Below are 24070 nucleotides of genomic sequence, written 5' to 3'. Positions count from 1 at the left end.
ACCATTCCATTCTGTAAAAAAATAATAATAAAAAAATAATAATAATAATTTGAATACAACTATATCAAATACCGATGCAGCAAAATATGTTTGTATTTATTTACCTTGCAGAAGAATAGTGTGGTGCAGTGCAGGTAAATATAATGCAGAAAACGCCCAGCGCTCGAAACCAACTCATTCTCAGGTACCTGGCTGAAATGACTTCCCGTAGTTCAATGCAATTCAATTCAAAGGTGCTTTGTTGGCATGCCAAAGATAGTAGTTCTGTATTGCCAAAGCAATTGCCTCACTCTGTTTAAAATGCACGAAATCTCATGAACATGCTTATTTATTTCCTTCTGTTGCTAAAACTCCACCTACACAGAGTCACAGCCTCAGGGTAACATGATGTACCCTCCTGTTGCTAAAACTCCATCTGCACGGTTCACTGCCTCAGGGTAACATGTTACACCCTCCTGTTGCTAAAACTCCACCTGCACGATTCACTGGGTAACCTGTTGCACTCTCTATATCTGTTGGAATTTCCAAAGTTGTGTAATTTTACTGATAATATAAACCTACAGTACATTTCTGTGTACAGTAAAAGTGATTATCTTTGTTAAAAATAATAGTATTCTACACGTTTTAGGTGATATAAGCAAACTGGAAAGATAATAATGCCTGTATTTAGATGAAGCAAATTGCACAGAGAGCAAAACTATGGATGGAATAATACAGTAAACATTCTTATTTTAGTGTAAAACGGAACTTGACTATTTACCTTTGATTTTGACAGGACATATCATATAACAAGTTTGTTTGTTACCCTGCCCCTTATTTAATTGCTGTTTTTTTGTGTGTTCCAGACTTTAGTTTCAACCAGCCATAGCTACTTATTTTAACATTCCAAAATTCAGTCAAATTAAAAGTCTTTGATGTAATTTTGGAGACAACACAAGAAACTAGTCTCTTTCTGGGCTGCTGTAGACATCCCTTTCTTTAAGAGTTATTTGTAACATTGTTTCACAAAAGTACTGTACTTAAAAGAAACAGAATGGGAAACAAAGACTTGACACACCTTATTTCCACTACTGTACATTTAATGACAGGGAGTCTGAAGGAGTATGACAGGGGCACCCCCACTTTTAAAACTGGGGGTGGGGGAAGGGGCGGAGCGGCATTCCCCCGCACTTTTTGACAAAAGAACCATGTGCACAGCAAGAGAAATAACACTTATATACCACACAATGTTTAGTTGCGGTTATACTCTGCATATACTTTTACTTCGTGATGTTTGTTCAAAATAAAAGTGCATTCTCAAAATAATATTTTCATTTATTCCTGAGAACCGCTGCAATCCCCTCAATGAACTGACTGTACTAATGTCATGGAAGGCAATACCCAACACAGCACTTCAGTGTATAAAAGAGTGGAAACATTTTGCATAATAAAATTACAATATACAGAGGGTTTGACAGGGTCTGATTAGCACTAATCTTGGATATGGATCTGTAGATCTGCAGGGACAATGCTGCACTGAGCACAGTCATGTTATCTACTGTGTGCGTCCTGCCATAACACCCTGAGGGGTGCAGGGACAATGCTGCACTGAGCACAGTCATGTTATCTGCTGTGTGCTTCCTGCCATAACACCCTGAGGGGTGCAGGGACAATGCTGCACTGAGCACAGTCATGTTATCTACTGAGTGCTTCCTGCCATAACACCCTGAGGGGTGCAGGGACAATGCACTGATCACAGTCATGTTATCTGCTGTGTGCTTCCTGCCATAACACCCTGAGGGGTGCAGGGACAATGCTGCACTGATCACAGTCATGTTAGCTACTGTGTGCTTGGTGCCTGACACAATGTTGCTTGACCCAATTGGTTAACACTGAAAGCGTTATTCTATTGAGGATGCTTGTTATTTCTACTGTATGTGTGGTGCATTTCACGTTGGATCATTCCATTAATTTTTTTGCAGTGATTGCTTCACATGATACCCAACGTAACAGACATTATCTAACATGTAATTGATCACATTGCCAGCTGTAGTAGTGTCCACTTGACTTTATGATGCCTTGTTGATGGTCTAGTTTGATTGCATTCTCCAAAGGTACATTTTAGTTAGATGTAGGGGACCCCTTCAAGGACCCCTTTGTGACCTGTCACTAAATCACTCTGTAAGATAGACAGTAATGCCTTCAGTAGAGGTAGGTTAAAATCACATAAACTACTGAAAGCAATCACCTTTTATTTCAGATTGTGTTTTGTTATACTAAAAACATTTTACAGGAAGAACCTTTTTAAAAAAAATGGGGGTCCTGTAACTTTAAACATCTACAAAATAAGTTTCGTATTGCTAGGAAAAAAAGTGTTGTGTAAATAAAAAATAAAAACATTGGCAGCAGTGTGGAGTAGTGGTTAGGGCTGTGGACTCCTGACCAGAGGGTTGTGGGTTCAATCCCAGGTGGGGGACTGTGACGAAGTGCCCGCCCCTGTGTGTATTTTCTGTGTTATATGTTGTATGTTGGGTGTGTTAAATGTTGGTGTATAGTCATTGGTACATGGGATATAAACGGGTCTGTGTAACACGAGTGTTTAAAATGTATATTTGTATTTAGGCACGAGGATGGCACAGCACTTCACGTGCAAGTAAAATGTAATATGTGAGCACGGCGAATTGCACTTTATTGATTCACGTGCAGTTGTACCGCGACTCCAATTGAATGATTGATTAGCAGTCGAGTCTCGGTACAACTGCATAAATAGATGCACGTTTCATTCAGTCGGGGTTGTGTGTTCGGTGAGTGGAGAACGGATGTGGAGAGGAGGTAAAGAGAATAAAGAGAATAATAGAAGAAGAATAATAATAAGTGTTTTCACTCACCGTGTTTGTCTGTTCGTTTGTCTGTTTACTGTTTAGTTCGTTTTGTTTATTTTGGCGTAAGTGCCGTGCCCTGTGTTTTTGTTTGTACAACCTTTTTATTTTGCTGCTCAGCTCCACCAAACCACACCTCTCTGTCAGTTTATTTCCTGGCTCTGGTCTGACGCCACCCACTCCGGCCGTCTTTGTGACAGGGACACTGCTGCTGTACCTTTGAGCAAGGTTCTTTACCTAGATTGCTCCAGTAAAAGCCCAACTGTATAAATGGGTATTTGTGTGTAAAAATAATGTGTAAAAAACAATGTAATTGTATGTAAAATAATGTGATATCTTGTAACAATTGTAAGTTGCCCTGGATAAGGGCATCTGCTAAGAAATAAATAATAATAATCATGAGACTACAGGGAAAACTGTTTTCACTATTAGCAGTCAGCCTATCCTTTAACCCTTCTGCATGAAACCTCAGTGGTATAGATTTGAGTTGTGAGGATAATGGAAGAGATATGCATCTGAAAAGCAGGTCAAGTGTAAGATGGTAGAGTGGCTGGAGGAGGTGCTCAGAAGTCATGTGACCCTTTCTTTCTTTGTTAGAACAGATTTAACAAGAGGCCTCTCCCTTCTGGCTCCTGATTGATCTTAACACTTTGTCAAGTTGGATCCAAATGATTCTTCCTCAAAAACATAGCAAGGTAACTCTCACCACACTGTGTGAAGAAGTGTTTCCTTCTCACTGCCCTATGTCTATCTCCATTTCATTTACAGTATTGGTATGGCTTTTTTTAATTTAAAAAAATATATAACATTCAGTATAAACTAGGACATTTCAAATAACCTTACATATTCCTATTGATGATTTACACTTAAACTATGTTTATAAACTAGAAACTGAGAAATGACCTCCTCCCAGTAGCGGACTTCAGTCCTTGAATGTATCGAGAGAACTACATTTATGCAAATTTTCCATTAAGGATAATCTGAATATCTAGCAGACCACCTGAAATTTTAATGAAATGCATGAAACAGGAGGCTGGTGATGTGTGTAAGGTGGTAAAATGAAGTCATGCTGACTGTCCGTCACAGTTTTATCACAGAAGTGAGTCAAAAACACCACCAGGACTCATCAACTGAGGTCATCTGAAGATGGTTAGCGTGCATTCATGAATAGATATCTGATAAGCACCAGGAAAGCACAGCAACAGGCTTTGGCAGAGACTGTTATGCTCGTTTCTTTTTTCTTTTGTTACAGCAATGTGTTACTTTATCACAATTTCAGGAAAACCTTCCTTTCCCATTGTTGCGTTCTCAATTATTGGTGTCGGTTTTACTATTCATAACTTGAGCAGGTATATACATGACAAATAACACTCCACCCATTGCATAATCAGATTGCAAATCTGCCAAGTTGTTATCCCCAGTGAAGTTTGTTACAGAATACAATAAGCGATGAAAACAAAAATCTTGCACAGTATTCTTTTATTAAATGAAAACATGGTGTTTCCCAGCCAATACCAGTTGGGAACTGAGACACAAATATTACATTTACAAGTGTTGAAATTTCAGATTTCCAATGAAGCCAAACATTTCTTATTATTGAAATCATTATATATATATATATATATATATATATATATATATATATATATATATAAAATGCATCACTAGGGGCATAATGTATGGAAATCTAACCTTGCAAATAGTACCAATTGCAAAAAAAAAAAAAAAAACACAAATTGATCATTCCTACTTTTGCATGGGGAGTGGCAGTGAGAGAGTGAGGGACAGGAGAGTAAGAGGAGTGCTGCATTCTTTAACAGAAGAACCACTTTGTTTAATACGCTGAAAATGCACATCAAGTGCTCTATTCATAGGAGTAGCAAGTTAGTACAGCTCATAGTCTAAAGAATCCCTGGACTAACGTAGTACCTTGTTTTACAATCCTCTAGGGCAGGGGTGACTAACCTTGGTCTTACAGGGTTTCTGGCTATCCTTAAATCATCAATGGCTAAAAGACCTGGAAAAAATGTTAGTGTTTTTCTTATATGTAAAAGATCACTCATTATAGAAACTTTGGATTTCAAACCCCCGAAACATTGAAACTCGCATTAGTTGCCAAAAAGTTATTTCCTTTAATTACCCCCCAGCTGGTATTGCAAGAAAGCAAAGGTTACCAAGATTAATCACCTTCTCTTTGGCAAGCCTACTATATGCTTGACACAGACTGGTATTGTTATGTTTTGACTGAAGTTTTTACTTCTCAGACTTAAGTTGGAGTGAAAGTATGACTAGTTAGGGTTCAATAAAATACATTTAATTGTTTTATAAGTTTGCAATATAAACCCTGTGTGGGAATTGAATCCAAGACATGCTTCCAATGCAGCTTGCTATGCAGACACCCTCGCTTTCATTGAACCCAAGACATGCTTCCAATGCAGCTTGCCATGCAGACACCCTCACTTTCATTGAACCCAAGACATGCTTCCAATGCAGCTTGCCATGCAGACGCCCTCGCTTTCATTGAACCCAAGACATGCTTCCAATGCAGCTTGCCATGCAGACACCCTCGCTTTCATTGAACCCAAGACATGCTTCCAATGCAGCTTGCCATGCAGACGCCCTCGCTTTCATTGAACCCAAGACATGCTTCCAATGCAGCTTGCCATGCAGACACCCTCACTTTCATTGAACCCAAGACATGCTTCCAATGCAGCTTGCCATGCAGACACCCTCGCTTTCATTGAACCCAAGACATGCTTCCAATGCAGCTTGCCATGCAGACACCCTCGCTTTCATTGAACCCAAGACATGCTTCCAATGCAGCTTGCCATGCAGACACCCTCGCTTTCATTGAACCCAAGACATGCTTCCAATGCAGCTTGCCATGCAGACACCCTCGCTTTCATTGAACCCAAGACATGCTTCCAATGCAGCTTGCCATGCAGACACCCTCGCTTTCATTGAACCCAAGACATGCTTCCAATGCAGCTTGCCATGCAGACACCCTCGCTTTCATTGAACCCAAGACATGCTTCCAATGCAGCTTGCCATGCAGACACCCTCGCTTTCATTGAACCCAAGACATGCTTCCAATGCAGCTTGTCATGCAGACACCCTCGCTTTCATTGAACCCAAGACATGCTTCCAATGCAGCTTGCCATGCAGACACCCTCGCTTTCACGCCACAAAGTTTGCCCTTCCCATTTTACATTTGCAGGTAGTATAGCAGAAAAGTTTTTAACAAGCAACGAGATGAACAAATTTTGTAAATAATGATTCTGTATTACCTCGATTGTACTGAAAGCTTTCATCTGACTTTTCAAACTATCATAATAAGCTTGATCTGTTCATTTAGTATATTGTAACGTCTTCATGTTTAGGAAATAGTACTCAGGGAGACGGTGTTGAATTCTCAAAATGTTTATTTATTTGAAACTACAGAGAATTCCTGTCGGGCTGGAATTCACTGCATCAAAATAATAACCCTACGTTTTAGTCTTGGCACTTTCACTGCATATTCTCTCCGGTCACAGCTCACACGCTCTCTCATTTGCACCCACAGTTTCTCATTCTAGTTCAGCGCTGGTCTGTCTCCAGTCCCCAGGCTCATGCACCCCCTTATTATATAACTTCTGTCGTTTCCCGCTGCTTTCCGGCTCATCAACCAGTCACATCCATGCTGTGCAACCCCTGAAAACAGCAACACACATTCTCCCCACTCATTCACTCACTCCCCCGTCCCATGCTAAGTAACGGCATGACCCGTTCCCCTTACATATAAAAGACAGACGAGACAAACTGAACAGACAACAAGTCCTGCAACAAAGCAATTGTCTGGGTCGTTACAATATATATTTTTCATTTGAAAGTAAAAATATATGAAAGCATGACAACCTTTATGTACAAAAATCTTCACTAATATACAATTGAACAAGAACTTGAGTATGTATTTTCGTTTCATACAGTATTAAATGGCAGAGTTTATGATAGTGAAAAAGAAATAAATATCAAGATAAAGAAATGTACTGATTTATGTGTTCATTTATTTCAATATTTATTAATGTTTTACTTTTACCAAATATATAGGCTATCCTTCAGCACAGCTAATATGTTTCTTTTTGTCCAGTGGGGACCACAAATAGCGTTATTCTCAACCAGTATCGAGAGGAACCGTATTTTCTTGCCCCAATAGGGATCACAGTGAGTGTTACATTGACAGGAAACCAGAAATTTTCAGAGCTCAAGATCAGAATCTCAGAATGATGATGATGAATGATGATTCGAAAAATCTCCAAAATATAAGTGCCGAGAATTCTCAGCTGGCTGACTTTATCTTTTAAAATACTGCCTGTCTCAACTAATCGTGTAGCACTGATGACTGTAACACAACACGCTTGCAAACTGAAGGTTATAGTTTCAAATCCCACGCATGCCAGACCTTTTTTTATATTATGCACTATACATATGCATAAATAAAAGTGCCTGGGATCTGCAAAAAAATAGATTGGGAGAAGAAGGAGGTCATTTTTACCTTACTGTGTCGACTTATTTCTCTTACTGTGTCGACTTATTTCTCTTACTGTGTGACAGGTATTGACTTTTTTTTCTACATTTCAGTGTTGGGATCTACAAATTAAAAGTGAAATGGTGCTTTTGGCTGATTTACTTTTGCTGCGCCAATACCCTGAAAACACGTAAACTATCCTTGCTGTATAGAGTCTGACAGTTCTCACGCTTGGCTGATAACTTGGTGCGAGGAACACCCTTCCTCTTAATTCATAATAATCATTGTTAGTCATGGTAAGTGATGTATATAAAGTGTTACGAAATAAGCGGAACCACCTAATCCCTCATTACGAGAAACTCATAGACTGGGCTAAACGACCACTGGGCACTCCTAGGTGTGTTTGCAATATCTACTGTCCAGGCTCATTAAGTAAATGGCAGGGAGTGCCTAGATGATGGATTCAAACATTGTTGAGCTGAATTTTGAAACTTCAATAAAACCCCATAACTGAAAGCCATAATTACATCAGGGAAGTACCAGGGTTTGTACATTGGCATGGTTTGCAACAGTACACAGGCTCTTACCTGCTCAATGGCCTCAGGGGGTTACTGAGCAAAATACATCAGCATTACTAAATAATACTAATAATCCCTAGTCATGAAGTAAAGTGCAGGTGAATTAACAAGTGTAGTTGTGAATATAATGCTTTTCTATAGGAAAAAACTGCATTGGCAGGGAAACTTTCTCCACAGGGGGGCTGTTTAAAAACAAACAGTGGTCCCAATTAGTACAGTTCAGTATAATTATCAAGGTTATGGATATTTTCAGGACAACAAGTCTGCCCTTTAGTGGCAAATAGGAATGCTTAGTTTTGTAATATAAAACAGAATTCCTATAATTGATCATAGTATACGTAGCCTGCCATCAAAACCAATTAAACACAAAACACACCTAAGAAAATAAATAACACGCAAACCACTTTATGATGATTAGCTTTTCTGTCTTCAACAGCAATGCATTTACATGTTCTGCCTTTATTCACAGGAGCTGTATACTTTGATTGGGACAGTGTTATATTTGTGGCCACATTTACAAAATCTATATTATTACTTACCATTGTTTTGCAGTGTATGTAAGGCATTTCATTTATTTCAAATCCTTTATTATAAACATGCAATTTGTTTCAGGGTAACTTTACCCCACTGGGGTATCCAAAACATTACTTTTTGTTTTCTGTGATATATCTTTTTACATTTGCAGAATTTTTCTTTTATGAAGCATTCCCATACTCAGCTTTATACATAAGTATTGACACCATGTTGTTTCAGATACACAATCAGTCATTTAGCTGTCACAATATACTGTTACTGTAACTTTCAACGATTACACTTTTTTCCCCCATTAATAAAATACTTTATTTATTTTTATAATGTTTTTTTTATCAAAACTTGGTATGCCCTGCTTGACTTCATCATATGTCATGGTATGTAAAAGTGTAACACTTTTCAGTGCTTAATACTTGAAGACTTTCTTGTTTTTACCATCTTCTTCAACTCAATCCAACAAAACTTTATTAGATTTAGAACATTTAGTCTGGGCTTTGAACCAAGAAAGTTGCTCCACCCAAGTGTTAATGCACTTATAAAAATAAACATGTATTGCATGCCACTCAGGGTCATAGTATTGAAATGAATAAAGGGAATGCTGTATATAACAATCACCAGTTTCACAAAAAAATAAGTCCAGTAGAGAGGCTGCAACACCTGTAGAGCTGCAACAAGGCACTGTGCACTTCTCTCAGTGGACTGTGCATATCCCACAACTTCACAAACTGCAGTCTTCCTGTTTGATGAGGATGTGATGCTGCAGTGTAACTGTGTCCTCCCTTTCTGCACTTAGTGTTTCATCTGTGTCCTGCTGGGGTTCTTTCATCCTCAGTACTTTGTTCACAAAGATGAGCTCACCCACTGTATCTGGATCAAGCGATGCTCGCCGTTTAGCGAGAGTGTCCCCAGCAGTAGAGAAAACCCTTTCGGAAGGTACGGATGTTGCTGGAATGCATAGGAATTTTCTGGCCAGCTTTGCCACTGCTGGAAAACTTGGGGCATTTTCCTTCCACCAGACTATGGGATTAACAGCAGTCGGCACAGCCTTGCTTAAAATATACTGTCCGAGTTCTTCTTCTGGTGTAGGAGAGGAGTCGCTGTCATCCCCATCCTGGTAGTATTCTCCCAGAAGGAACGCCATGTCTGACTGGGAGTGTTCACGCTTTAGCCGTTTTGCTGATGATCGCAGGCTTCTGCTTTGACCAGGGGGACCATCTGACTGCATGTAAGACACCACCTGTGCTCGGATGGCTTCACGCTGGCTGGGCTTCAGAAATAACAGGGACTTGTATCGTGGGTCTAGGAAAGTGCAGATCAATGTTGGGTCCTGGCATAAGACCTCATCAGTAGTGTTGTAGCACATTTCTAAAACAGACACCACTATTCTCTTGAAGTCTGCGACGGCTTCTATGTCAGTCTCCTTCACCCGGAGGTGCTGGTTCTTTAAGCTGCAAAGAATGGGATAAACTCCACTCAGGGTTGGGTATTCCTGAGAGCACATGATTCGAGTAGCCACGTGCAGAGGGCGGAGGACAGGAACCATGGCCTCAATAATAGCCCACTGACTGTCTGAAAGTTTCAGCTTCGCGGCATCTGATGATTTAGTGACTTCTGGGCAATTTAGGACTGCCTGTATATTCAGACGCTCCCGCACCAGGCACTCAAACATATTAAAGGTAGTGTTCCAACGGGAAGTGCAATCTGTAATTAAGATATTCTCTGACAACTCCAGCTGTTTTTGCTGTGATTGGAGCTCAAGGGTTGCAGATGAAGATCCGTGAAAATACGCGACCAGCATCTTGGCAGCAGCGATGGTATCAGACAGAGCTCTGACTTCATCAAATGCACCTCGGATTGACAGCTGCAGCGTGTGGCCAAAGCACTTGACCTGGGGCCATCCCAGTCCATTCCCACAGTTCACCATGTTTGCTGAATTTTCTGTTACAAGCCCATATATTTTATTTTCTGGTATATCAAATTCAGTCAACAGTTTTCTGATTTCTGTTGAAATGTTAAGGCCTGTGTGCTGTTCTTCTACTTCCCTTGTTGCCAAAATGCAATTGTTCAGTTCCCAATTTTCATCTAGAAAGTGTGCGGTCACAGTTATGTATGCCTCAGTGGCAACACTTACCCACAAGTCCAAGGTGAAAGCCATTCCCACTTGATTTGCCAGCTTTGCTCTCAGTGCCTGTTTCTCCTCTTCATATTGCAATCTGACAAAGTGAGCCACAGTGGCTCTGTCTGGGATTTCATACAAGGGATTTAGTTCTTTGATAAATTCCTTAAAGCCTGTCCCCTCCACAATGCTAACTGGGCGCAGGTCAAAAGCACACATGGTTGCCAGCTTTGCAGTACATTTTTCCCACTCATCTTTTGCCATGAGACTTGAATGACTTACAATGATTGGCTGATTGGGTCTCCTTATAAAATTGTATTTACAGGATCTGGTGGATCTATCTCGGGCTTGGGATGCAGTAAAGACCTCGCTGTGTTTAAGTCGCAGGTGATTGGTCATGGTCCCAGTGCTCCCGCCAGAGTATGTCAGTTCTGTGTAACACATACTGCACTCCACCTTTTTCTTTTCTTGGTTACTTTCAATCACCTTGAAAAACTTCCAGACCTCTGAACGGCGGCGGTCATCTGACATGTTGAACCTGAGATGTTAAAAGCAATCCAGTCTACTTATTTTCAAACTTGATGAGAAGATGCCAGCGATACTGAGGTAAAATGCAGGGTTTTTACTGCAATAACAAAATAAAAAAAAAAAAAAATTAGGGTACCATGCATTAAGTTTAGGTTAAACGTTTAGACGTAGAAATAAAATAATTTGTGACAACAACAGACTGAAAATAAACTACAAGTTTGAAACTCTTACCTGTCTTGAGACTCCTCAGACTTGTGTTTATTTATTTTTTCCCCACATTAGATAAATAAACGCATTCGGGAAAATGTTCAAAAACGAAAACACGTTTCGAGTCACTACACTGCACTAGCTCAGTCAGGCTGCAGTACAAGGGATGTTCCAACTCCTTTCTGTTAAAGTTGAAAGGTCATCGTTTCATTTCCGCAAGCCAGAGGCAATCATGACAACGCTGAGAGCTTTTACATGCGACGATCTCTTTATATTTAATAACATGTGAGTAGTTTGTGTATGTATATATATATATATATACTTGTATTCAGACGGGCTTTGAAATGTTTTTTCAAACACAGGTTGTTAGCGTACGCATTTTTGATGTGGTTACTGCTGCAGTATTTGCGTTTCGCATATGTTTCAGGTTAATTGATATGTTTACTTACCTATGTTCTCATGAATCTAAATGACAGTAACCAGCAACCGGTAACTAAAAAAAAGAGAAAGATTATTGTTGCATGCCATTATTATTGTGTGCAACGATGCCCTGCAAAAAGAACACTACATTTTCACATGGACCCCAGAAAAACGTGTTTGTTTTATTGCGAAAACAATGTATTTATTCCAAATGCTTGCACAACCCCTCGTTTCTGTGCTATACTATTTAAAGTGTCACCAGAGTATTTATTTTACTATGGAAGGTTACTTACAACAAGCAGTCTGCAGAAAATACATGTAAAGCAGACAGCGTCTAAATAAATAAAAACGCAACAATCCAAGGACTGTGATAATGGGTCATAATAGGCCCTACACTAACAGTTTTTACTGGTTACCTGTTGTACAGCACGTTACAATGCATGACATCTTTCACATTGCTTAGGAATGTGTTCTCTTTTTCGACAGCACTATTTTAAATTGGTATAGTGTATTTTCCACCCTGTTTACAATAAAAATGTTGTATTTTGAATGTGCAGTATGCAGAAAGGATAAATAGTCAGTTTTATCAATCAAGTCAGCAAGACGGATTCAAATGCTCCCAATATTTTTTATTTTTATGATATATAGGAAGTGTGGATACTTTCTTTTATGGATGAAAAATCACCTGACAATGTTTTCCCATGTTCACTTTCTTGTCTTCTTGCAGCAATCTGGATCCGCTCACAGAAACAGTATCCTTTACATTTAGTTTCCAGTAGTGCTCAACATATTTGTGTTTATTAGTTATAACTGCTGCAAAAATATATTTACCAAACAAGGTGAAAGTACCGCAGGAGAGCCTGGATCAATGGGTACAGAGAATCTAGCCAAATGGGTAGGGGATGTTATTTGTATATTCAGTCTCTGGGCAACAGGTATTAGGCTAGTTAGGCTCCTGAAACTCCCTTTAATGAATACAGGACTAGAGTGTCCAGTGGGATCGTCATACCCGCTACTCTGGGTGTGAATCTACAGTGTTGTATTTGGAATCAATTGGCTTCAGTTCACATTATATGGAAAAATGGGACTTGTTAATGTATTTATTTACAGCTTTGGTTATTACCCCCTTAAACACTTAGTTTAAATAGAGCAAGACCCAGATTCTTCAGGAGGTGGCAAAGCAGTCCCATACTGTTGTATGCAGTTCTAAGTTTTGGTCAGTTTTCTTGGACTGATCCTGTTTGTAGACTTTAATGATGTATGTACCAAATGTGGATCCAGACTTCTGTCTCTTTGATTAGACTGTTTCTTTAACTAACACTCTGCAGTATGGGATCCCTTTTTACTTGCAGTATCTCGCTCACTGGCCTGAGTACTTTATTGTAGCAGAGGCACCAGGGGGAGAACTAATGGGATACAGTAAGTACAGTTTGATGTATTAGACATGAGCTGGTGGTATCACTTTTAAAAGTGTGGAAGGTGTGCTTTTATCAGTGTGGATGTGCTGTCCAGGCTCGCTCTACTGGTGTATTGCTACAGTGCTGTGTTTTCCATCCCTGTACAGTAATGGGTAAAGCTGAAGGATCACTGGCCCTGTGTTGCTGCAGTGCTGTGTTTTCCATCCCTGTACAGTAATGGGTAAAGCTGAAGGATCACTGGCCCTGTATTGCTACAGTGCTGTGTTTTCCATCCCTGTACAGTAATGGGTAAAGCTGAAGGATCAGTGGCCCTGTGTTGCTGCAGTGCTGTGTTTTCCATCCCTGTACAGTAATGGGTAAAGCTGAAGGATCACTGGCCCTGTGTTGCTGCAGTGCTGTGTTTTCTCTCCCTGTACAGTAATGGGTAAAGCTGAAGGATCAGTGGCCCTGTGTTGCTGCAGTGCTGTGTTTTCCATCCCTGTACAGTAATGGGTAAAGCTGAAGGATCAGTGGCCCTGTGTTGCTGCAGTGCTGTGTTTTCTCTCCCTGTACAGTAATGGGTAAAGCTGAAGGATCAGTGGCCCTGTGTTGCTGCAGTGCTGTGTTTTCCATCCCTGTACAGTAATGGGTAAAGCTGAAGGATCACTGGCCCTGTATTGCTGCAGTGCTGTGTTTTCCATCCCTGTACAGTAATGGGTAAAGCTGAAGGATCAGTGTCCCTGTGTTGCTGCAGTGCTGTGTTTTCCATCCCTGTACAGTAATGGGTAAAGCTGAAGGATCACTGGCCCTGTATTGCTGCAGTGCTGTGTTTTTTCTCCCTGTACAGTAATGGGTAAAGCTGAAGGATCAGTGGCCCTGTGTTGCTGCAGTGCTGTGTTTTCCATCCCTGTACAGTAATGGGTAAAGCTGAAGGATCACTGGCCCTGTATTGCTGCAGTGCTGTGTTTTCCATCCCTGTACAGTAATGGGTAAAGCTGAAGGATCAGTGGCCCTGTGTTGCTGCAGTGCTCTGTTTTTTCTCCCTGTACAGTAATGGGTAAAGCTGAAGGATCAGTGGCCCTGTGTTGCTGCAGTGCTGTGTTTTCCATCCCTGTACAGTAATGGGTAAAGCTGAAGGATCAGTGGCCCTGTGTTGCTGCAGTGCTGTGTTTTCTCTCCCTGTACAGTAATGGGTAAAGCTGAAGGATCACTGGCCCTGTATTGCTGCAGTGCTGTGTTTTCCATCCCTGTACAGTAATGGGTAAAGCTGAAGGATCAGTGGCCCTGTGTTGCTACAGTGCTGTGTTTTCCATCCCTGTACAGTAATGGGTAAAGCTGAAGGATCAGTGGCCCTGTGTTGCTACAGTGCTGTGTTTTCCATCCCTGTACAGTAATGGGTAAAGCTGAAGGATCAGTGGCCCTGTGTTGCTACAGTGCTGTGTTTTCCATCCCTGTACAGTAATGGGTAAAGCTGAAGGATCACTGGCCCTGTGTTGCTACAGTGCTGTGTTTTCCATCCCTGTACAGTAATGGGTAAAGCTGAAGGATCAGTGGCCCTGTGTTGCTACAGTGCTGTGTTTTCCATCCCTGTACAGTAATGGGTAAAGCTGAAGGATCACTGGCCCTGTGTTGCTACAGTGCTGTGTTTTCCATCCCTGTACAGTAATGGGTAAAGCTGAAGGATCACTGGCCCTGTATTGCTACAGTGCTGTGTTTTCTCTCCCTGTACAGTAATGGGTAAAGCTGAAGGATCACTGGCCCTGTGTTGCTGCAGTGCTGTGTTTTTTCTCCCTGTACAGTAATGGGTAAAGCTGAAGGATCACTGGCCCTGTGTTGCTACAGTGCGGTGTTTTCCATCCCTGTACAGTAATGGGTAAAGCTGAAGGATCACTGGCCCTGTATTGCTACAGTGCTGTGTTTTCCATCCCTGTACAGTAATGGGTAAAGCTGAAGGATCACTGGCCCTGTGTTGCTGCAGTGCTGTGTTTTCCATCCCTGTACAGTAATGGGTAAAGCTGAAGGATCACTGGCCCTGTGTTGCTGCAGTGCTGTGTTTTTTCTCCCTGTACAGTAATGGGTAAAGCTGAAGGATCAGTGGCCCTGTGTTGCTACAGTGCTGTGTTTTCCATCCCTGTACAGTAATGGGTAAAGCTGAAGGATCACTGGCCCTGTGTTGCTGCAGTGCTGTGTTTTCCATCCCTGTACAGTAATGGGTAAAGCTGAAGGATCACTGGCCCTGTATTGCTGCAGTGCTGTGTTTTCCATCCCTGTACAGTAATGGGTAAAGCTGAAGGATCACTGGCCCTGTGTTGCTACAGTGCTGTGTTTTCCATCCCTGTACAGTAATGGGTAAAGCTGAAGGATCAGTGGCCCTGTGTTGCTGCAGTGCTGTGTTTTTTCTCCCTGTACAGTAATGGGTAAAGCTGAAGGATCAGTGGCCCTGTGTTGCTGCAGTGCTGTGTTTTTTCTCCCTGTACAGTAATGGGTAAAGCTGAAGGATCACTGGCCCTGTATTGCTGCAGTGCTGTGTTTTCCATCCCTGTACAGTAATGGGTAAAGCTGAAGGATCACTGGCCCTGTGTTGCTACAGTGCTGTGTTTTCCATCCCTGTACAGTAATGGGTAAAGCTGAAGGATCACTGGCCCTGTGTTGCTACAGTGCTGTGTTTTCCATCCCTGTACAGTAATGGGTAAAGCTGAAGGATCACTGGCCCTGTATTGCTGCAGTGCTGTGTTTTCCATCCCTGTACAGTAATGGGTAAAGCTGAAGGATCAGTGGCCCTGTGTTGCTGCAGTGCTGTGTTTTTTCTCCCTGTACAGTAATGGGTAAAGCTGAAGGATCAGTGGCCCTGTGTTGCTGCAGTGCTGTGTTTTTTCTCCCTGTACAGTAATGGGTAAAGCTGAAGGATCACTGGCCCTGTGTTGCTGCAGTGCTGTGTTTTTTCTCCCTGTACAGTAATGGGTAAAGCTGAAGGATCAGTGGCCCTGTGTTGCTACAGTGCTGTGTTTTCCATCCCTGTACAGTAATGGGTAAAGCTGAAGGATCACTGGCCCTGTGTTGCTGCAGTGCTGTGTTTTCCATCCCTGTACAGTAATGGGTAAAGCTGAAGGATCAGTGGCCCTGTATTGCTGCAGTGCTGTGTTTTCCATCCCTGTACAGTAATGGGTAAAGCTGAAGGATCACTGGCCCTGTGTTGCTACAGTGCTGTGTTTTCCATCCCTGTACAGTAATGGGTAAAGCTGAAGGATCACTGGCCCTGTATTGCTGCAGTGCTGTGTTTTCTCTCCCTGTACAGTAATGGGTAAAGCTGAAGTATCAGTGGCCCTGTGTTGCTGCAGTGCTGTGTTTTTTCTCCCTGTACAGTAATGGGTAAAGCTGAAGGATCACTGGCCCTGTATTGCTACAGTGCTGTGTTTTCTTTCCCTGTACAGTAATGGGTAAAGCTGAAGGATCAGTGGCCCGTGAAGAATGGCACGGGCATGTCACAGCTCTCTCTGTAGCTCCCGAGTTCAGACGGCTTGGTCTGGCAGCTAAACTCATGGAACTGCTGGAAGAGATCTCAGAAAGGTAAAACCGCTCATTTTTCTCTTGCAAGTCAGTTTGTATTATAATATAACATATACAGTCAACGCCTTTTAACAATCACTTCAGAGGGAACTGAGGAACAGATAGTGACTAAGTTGATTCTATGTGTTTCACTAAAAACATGGTCAAATAAAACCTACAACATGTATGGCTTTCACTGTCAGTCTCCACATACAGTACTATGTACTATTGAATGGTTTACAATACTTTTCATGAATATATATATTATGAAATGCAACAAATTGTATATTGGGGAATCTAAAAGGCGTTTAGCAGACCGGTTTGTAGAACACTTAAGAAGCATTCGCATTAACACCACTGCATTTCCAGTAGCCCATCACTTCACTGCTGAAGACATCACGATCTTTGTGATCAATCAGTGCTATGGAACAAATGGTGCTCGGAACAAAAGGATCAAGAATTTATCTTCAAACTGGGAACTTTGGAACCTCTGGGAATGAACATTCTATTCTAATAATCATGACATCATCCACAGAGTGTTTGTAGAATTACAATTCTTGAATAGCAACAAGTTTACTGCACTGTGTTTTCTTTTCTTTTTAAACAGCTGAAGAATGGCTTTTGCCCGAAACGTCCTGAAAATAAAATATTTTTTAATCTTTTAAACCAGGTTTTAAATTTTTTTAAAAAACCTTTTCTTTCATATGCCTTCAATTTTGTACACTATTATATGAGGAGGAGGTTAAATGTCAGCAAACCTTACAAAGAAAATATACAAAATGAAATTTACTGGTTGCATAAGTATTCAGCCCCTTAAGTCAGTACTTGGTAGAATCACCTTTTGCAGCAATTACTGCGAGGAGTCTTTTTGGATAGGTCTCTACTAGCTTTGCACAGTAGGATGCTGACATTTTTGTCCATTCTTCATGGGAAAATTACTCGAGTTCTGATAAGTTTGTTGGGGATCGTCAATGGACTGCAATCTTCAAGTCTCGCTATAAATTTTTGATTGAATTCAAGTCAGGACTTTGACCGGGCCACTTAAGAACATTAATTCTCTTCTTGTTCTACCACTCCAGTGTGGCTTTGGCTTTGTGCTTCGGGTCATTGTCCTGCTGAAATGTGAATTTCCTCCTCAGTTTCAGAGTCTTGGCTGACTCAAACAGGTTTTCCTCAAGGATTCGCCTGTACTTTGCACCATCCATTCTCTCCCCTCTATCCTGACAAGCTTCCCAGTCCCTGCTGAAGAGAAGCATCCCCATAACATGATGCTGCCACCACCATGCTTGACAGTTGGGATGGTGTTGACTGGGTGATGTGCAGTGTTGGGCTTGCACCAGATGTAACGCTTGGAATTTAGACCGAAAAGTTACCCATCAACTACATTTCCACCTCTCTAACTTTTGACCCGTTGACCTGATCAGTCTAAAAGTGTCAATTTGAGCTTGTTTGCCTGACACAACCCTAAAAAACCAAGTCTGGTGTAAATCGGAGACGGTAAGGTTTAAAATCCAACTTTTGGGGGGTGATTTGTCACAGAATGACCCAGCAGTGAGAATGAAAACCAACAGAATGGATAGCGATTTGGCATTCTGCTTACTAGGTTTGCTGTGAAAAAGGTAAAAATAAATAAATAAAATATATCCATGTAGATAACACCGTGTAACAATTATTATTTTTTTTTTGTTCCTGGGTAGTAAGTGTTATTTCCTAATTGCTTATGCCTCAAAAGTATAGAAAATGGCTATTATTCCCCACAAACTTTGCTTTTGTGACCAGGACAGTGATATTTTGAAATGTACCTATTTTCCAGAACATTCCAGATAGATTCAGTGCTGAGTAAACTTGGAAGAACTTCTAGAACTTTCCAGTAATATAAATAGTAGTATAAATACAGGGGCCTTAAGCCCACCAGTTCAGTCTAGTTCCTAAATGGATACATATCTGCATTTTTCTGAGATGGCATCAAGGTCATAGGAGACTTCAAAATGGTGGCATTCCTGATGGGTCTCCAAGGCGGTTTTACCAAGTTTCCCTGCTATCTTTGCCTTTGGGACAGCAGGGACACCAAGGCGCACTACCACAGGCGGGACTGGCCACAGCGGACCGAGTTCTCTGTGGGGAGGAACAACGTCAAGTCGGAGCCACTGGTGGACCCCCGGAAGGTGCTGATGCCACCACTGCACATCAAATTGGGCCTTATGAAACAATTTGTCAGAGCTCTAGATAAGGAGTCGGCAGCCTTCAAGTACCTTCAAGACTTCTTCCCTAAGCTGTCTGAGGCAAAGGTCAAAGCCGGTGTCTTCGTCGGACCACAGATAAAGAAGATCCCGGAGTGCAATGAATTCCCCAAGAAGCTCACTAGTAAGGAGAAAGCGGCTTGGAACAGCTTTGTCGCAGTGGTTCGGGGCTTCCTGGGCAATCACAAGGCCGAAAACTATGTGGAGCTGGTTGAGACTCTGGTGAAGAACTACGGCACAATGGGCTGTAGGATGTCCCTCAAAATCCATATCCTTGATGCTCATCTTGATAAATTCAAGGAGAATATGGGAGCATACTCGGAGGAGCAAGGCGAGCGCTTCCACCAGGATATACTGGACTATGAACGCCACTACCAAGGACAGTATAACGAGAACATGATGGGAGACTACATTTGGGGGCTGATTCGTGAAAGTGATTTACAGTATAATCGTAAATCTCGAAAAACTACTCACTTCTAAGTCTTTTGTAGTCATTTTTGTATTACTTTAGTATAAATACATGTTAATTTGGATTCATATGTTGTTTTTTTCTGACTTTATGTGAACGAAAAGACACAAATTCGCCCGTTTTCTCATTGGAAATTAGGTACATTTCAAAATATCACTGTCCTGGTCACAAAAGCAAAGTTTGTGGGGAATAATAGCCATTTTCTATACTTTTGAGGCATAAGCAATTAGGAAATAACACTTACTACCCAGGAACAAAAATTGTGTTACATATCAGTCTTGAGTTTATATCTGAAGCACAGATGGAACATGGGTTCATGTGAAATGCCCCAGGACAATGCTTAAGGCAATAGTGTGGTGTTACATGTTTTGTGGTTTGTTTTGGTACTTTTTTTATTTGATTTTATTTTATTTTTTTCTCTTAAGGAAAGGAGGTTTTTTTGTGGATCTTTTTGTGCGAGTTTCCAATCAGGTAGCAGTGAACATGTATAAGCAGCTGGGATACAGCGTGTACAGGACAGTGATGGAGTACTATTCAGCCAGCAACGGGGAGCCTGATGAAGATGCCTATGGTAAGACAAAAGTGTTATAGCTGCCAGTGTTAATAGATAGAAAGAAACAAATCATACAAACATTGCAGGTGAATTTTTTGTGTAGTGTCCTGTACGTTTTTTAAATACCGGATTCTGCTGAGTCAATGCCCAGGGGGTGTAAAGTTGTTATTAAGGCAAAAGTGTGTTGGGGGGCATTGACTTAGGCAGGGGCAAAATTACATTATGTAGCTAGATTACTTTTACAATTAGGCATGCTTAAAATTCAAAAGTAGAGCACAGCACACAGTCACTCTAAAGAATCAAGAAGTGCAGTTAACATATTTAATGACTGGTAAAATACTGTTTTGTCATTTCAAATCTTTTTTTACAAAACAAACAAACTTTAAAGCTGCTAGTGTCTAGTGCAAAACCACATCATGAAAAAACACATTTGTAGGTAAATGACGCTAAAATAAGTCGCTACGTTTAAAAAATATATAAACACGTGAAATTTTCAGTCCACTAAAATAAAGGGCTTTACATGATCTCTGAAGTAAGAAATTGCCGTGGCCAGTGTGAAAACACAACACAAAATAATAAATGAACACCCAAAGTAGTAGCACTATAGCATTAAAATGTTCAATACAAAAAATTAGGCCTGGGTTTCAAGGTCTTGTTGTGTCTTAAAAAAAATACAAAATATCGATTGTAGAACCTGTCACCCTCGACCCTTCCCTCTCCTACTCTCAGCACATCTCTACTCTGGCACGCTCCTGTGGCAACATTTTTTTGACATGAAAAAAGAAACAAGGACCAGGGGTCACAAATGGAGATTAGATAAAGGGGCATTCAGAACAGAAAATAGGAGGCACTTTTTTACACTGAATTGTGAGGGTCTGGAACCAACTCCCACAGTAATGTTGTTGAAGCTGACACCCTGGGATCCTTCAAGAAGCTGCTTGATGAGATTCTGGGATCAATAAGCTACTAACAACCAAACGAGCAAGATGGGCTGAATGGCTTCCTCTCGTTTGTAAACTTTCTTATGTTCTAACATGCAGAATTCGTCCCTTCCTCACAGACTACTCCACACATGCTCCTAGTTAAGGCCCTGGTAATGTCCCGCCTTGACTACTGCAACTCACTCCTGGCCAGCCTCCTTGCCTCTGCTATCCGTCCGCTCCAGCTCATCCAAAACTGCATCTCGCCTTGTCTTTTCCCTTCCTTGTTTCTCCCATGCTACACCGTTGCTCCGCTGTCTACACTAGCTCCCTATCACCGCTCACATCCAATTCAAAACTTTTGTACTCGCCTATCGCTGTCTTGACTATTCTGCTCCCTCCTATCTCCAGACTATTATTTCTCCCTACACCACCTTTCGCCTCCTCCACTCCTCCTCCACCTCCAGCAGATTAGCTGTACCCCCCTCCACGCCCCTGCCTCCAGAGCCCGCTCCTTCTCCACCCTTGCCCCTCAGTGGTGGAATGACCTACCTAGGGACATCAGGACTGCTCATTCCCTGACCACCTTCCGGCGCCTCCTGTTCAGACAGCATCTGTAAACCTCACAACTCTCAGCTATACTGGACTATATGGCACCCAATTGTACCAGTACTTGCATCAGCTTGTACCTGCACTGAACTGCTCCATACCTTGCATTCTACTACTACTCCTAACTAAAACTACTTCCTGTATCTTGTATTTGATTTTACTCTTATAGGTAACCGTATTCATGTTTTTTGTAATTGCTCATATTTGAAATCATTCTCATCCATTTATCATACTTGCTATGTGCTCCTACTAGACTTTTTTTATATAAGCAAATATTTACTATAAGTTATAACTGCTCTGACTCAAGCGTTCTCTTAAATGTCATTATTTACTGTATTCTTTACTCTAATCATTTGTAATCTGATACTTTGTACTGTGATATTTTGTAACAATTGTAAGCCGCCCCTGGATAAGGGTGTCTGCTAAGAAATTAATAATAATACCAGGAAAGTGTAATCAATCAGACTGCGGAGTCTGTATCATCTGATCTGAAACCACCGAACTCCACGTCTTCGTTATCTGAACCGAAGATAACCCGAACCCTAACCCTGAATCATTAATGCACTAAGCAACTACTTCTAGGCAGGTTTTTTCTATTCACGTGAGCCGTGATATTCCCCCTCAGGCATTATGCACGTGGTTATCAAAAACTGGAAATGAATGATGAAAATTTGACTAAAAGTTGGGGTGGGGCGTTGACTTGGTATGTATTCTTTAAATAATAAAAATAGTTGTTGCCTTTAATACATCTTCTGTAAAGCAGGCACATTTGACTCACAATGACATACAGTAATGTCCTTGTAGCTGAAGTGACCGTTGCAGAATGTAAGTAAATGTAAACAGTTAAAGACAATGCAAAACCTCTAACAGTGTAGCTGTAAACACGTCCGTTCCTCATTGTGTGATTGTTTTTGCTTGTCAAGGTGTGACAGTCCTGTCCAGTGCTATACCCTCTCCCATTTGTTGAGTGTATTTTAATACATTTCAATAATTTCTTTCCTACCAAACAGATATGAGGAAAGCCCTATCCAGGGACACGGAGAAGAAGTCGATTATACCGCTGCCGCACCCTGTGAGACCAGAAGACATTGATTAACTATAGGCTGTGGTTCCCAGGCAGTCCAGTCCACATTCGCATGTCCCTGGAGCAGATCAATAAGTAGTGATTAAAACACAACCAATCAAGTTCAGTCGATCTACCAAAGAATGTGGTAGTTTTTATGAAGTAAAGTTCAGAGAAGTCTAGCTCTTTGTACTGCTCTTTGTAGAATCTGTGACTCATCATCTGTGCAGTGTTGCAGTAGCTTCATATTAGGCAAGTCTAAAAGGTTAGAACAATATAGACCATCACTGTGAACTGCTTGAGCATGTTTTATAAAAGACATCTATTTAGGATTGCTGTAGCAGTGGTGAAGACTACATATACTGTGGTTTGTGATACTGTCAGAGAACTATGGTTTTACTGTTGGGGGGCTATTTATTGTGCTTTTGTACAAAGATTTCAAATATACTTTTTTTGACTTGTCCTATGTAAATCAGGTTTTGATTAAAAAAAGAAAATCTGTTTTGTACTATCTCATGTAAGTTGTTTTTGTGATACACTACAGGAGATGGCATGTTTTCTTTGGCAACATAACAGAAATAGGCAATAATATTGGCACTATTAAATTGGAATGGTTTGTCGTTTATCCAATTGAATTGAGCAATCTAGCGTAATGTAAAAAAAATATAAAGTGTATTCTTTAAGAGGTATCAAAGAACGCTATCAAATTAAGCACTATGTGCTACAGGTACTGATAAGTATCGCTATCCCCCCAAAAATGTCACTGCCAATCTGCTGAATTACTCCTCCTCCTATTCCTTTCAATTATTAACCCTGCATTAGCACACCAGTCATTAGTGTGTGTGTGTGTGTGTGTATATATGTATGCAGTAAGGCCCTGCAGGATGTCCATACACAAGATGAAATCGAGCACCTCAAACTCCCAAAAAGTCAGTATATTCGATGAATACGGACACCCTGAATGGCCTTACTGAATTTATAATCCAGGTCAAACAGTGGATTTGCAGAAAAAAAAGTATAAATTATGTTTGTGAAACAAGGATTTTTTTTTTTAAATTAAATATCCTTATGCCAGTAAAGTAGTCCCATTTATAACTTAGTTAAGATAAGTAAATTAATTTAATTGAAACATGCAAAAAAAAAGTTAGTATATCTTTATTTTTTATATTGTGTACATATTGAAAAGATACACCAGGGGGCGGAGTTGAGACGGCACTGAGTTATTATTTTTTTTTTCAGTGCAGAACAGACGGGAGGAATAAAAATAAATTCAACGACCTCTTGGATTTCAGTCATTTTTCAAGGTCTGTGTCGGAGAGGGGTGGCTAATGTGCAGAAGTGTCTTTTTGTGGTATTCTATAGCGTTTACAAACTGCTAAAAAGAAAATTATTTGAAGTGACAAAGTCAGGGTGAGTGAGTATAAGGCAGCTTTTTTTTTCTGTTTTGCTGTAGTCCAGTTCATTTAATTGTTCACCCAGATTGGCATGTCTGCTTACTACTTTGGGATATATACAGATGTGCTCAAATTTG

The 24070-nt window shown here is 40.9% G+C and overlaps 3 protein-coding genes across 3 annotated transcripts in view; 1 reads left to right on the top strand and 2 right to left on the bottom strand.

Moving 5' to 3' along the window:
• LOC117402300 (CD109 antigen-like) overlaps positions 1–315 on the bottom strand; it is a 55183-nt gene extending 54868 nt beyond the window's left edge. The window contains exon 1 of the mRNA XM_059023515.1: positions 105–315. Coding sequence (XP_058879498.1) covers positions 105–178 — 74 coding nt within the window. The 5' untranslated portion in view covers positions 179–315. The remainder of the gene's footprint in view (positions 1–104) is intronic.
• A 5988-nt stretch (positions 316–6303) lies between these two features.
• On the bottom strand, positions 6304–11535 carry LOC117402797 (E3 SUMO-protein ligase ZBED1-like). The gene is made up of 2 exons (XM_034004256.3): positions 11347–11535; positions 6304–11212 (listed from the first exon to the last, which is right to left on the bottom strand). Exon 2 carries the CDS (start codon positions 11116–11118, stop codon positions 9190–9192), a length of 1929 nt encoding a protein of 642 aa, XP_033860147.2. The 5' UTR covers positions 11119–11212; positions 11347–11535; the 3' UTR covers positions 6304–9189.
• On the top strand, positions 11481–23050 carry LOC117402286 (N-alpha-acetyltransferase 20-like). Its single transcript, XM_034003282.3, has 6 exons — positions 11481–11607; positions 12470–12494; positions 13071–13161; positions 16571–16706; positions 19820–19965; positions 22487–23050. Exons 1-6 carry the CDS (start codon positions 11489–11491, stop codon positions 22570–22572), a joined length of 603 nt encoding a protein of 200 aa, XP_033859173.2. The 5' UTR covers positions 11481–11488; the 3' UTR covers positions 22573–23050.
• The last annotated feature ends 1020 nt before the right edge of the window (positions 23051–24070 follow it).

The sequence above is a fragment of the Acipenser ruthenus genome, chromosome 5 (genome assembly GCF_902713425.1).
Source record: "Acipenser ruthenus chromosome 5, fAciRut3.2 maternal haplotype, whole genome shotgun sequence".
NCBI classification, from domain to species: Eukaryota; Metazoa; Chordata; class Actinopteri; order Acipenseriformes; family Acipenseridae; genus Acipenser; species Acipenser ruthenus.
This window is presented reverse-complemented; position numbering and strand designations above follow the sequence as displayed.

Coding starts and splice junctions, on each gene's coding strand:
- LOC117402797 (XM_034004256.3), bottom strand. CDS start 11,118: ATGTCAGATGACCGCCGCCGTTCAGAGGTCTGGAAGTTTTTCAAGGTG.
- LOC117402286 (XM_034003282.3), top strand. CDS start 11,489: ATGTTCCAACTCCTTTCTGTTAAAGTTGAAAGGTCATCGTTTCATTTC. Junction 16,707..19,819: donor CTGGAAGAGATCTCAGAAAG/GTAAAACCGCTC, acceptor TTTTCTCTTAAG/GAAAGGAGGTTTTTTTGTGG. Junction 19,966..22,486: donor GCCTGATGAAGATGCCTATG/GTAAGACAAAAG, acceptor CCTACCAAACAG/ATATGAGGAAAGCCCTATCC.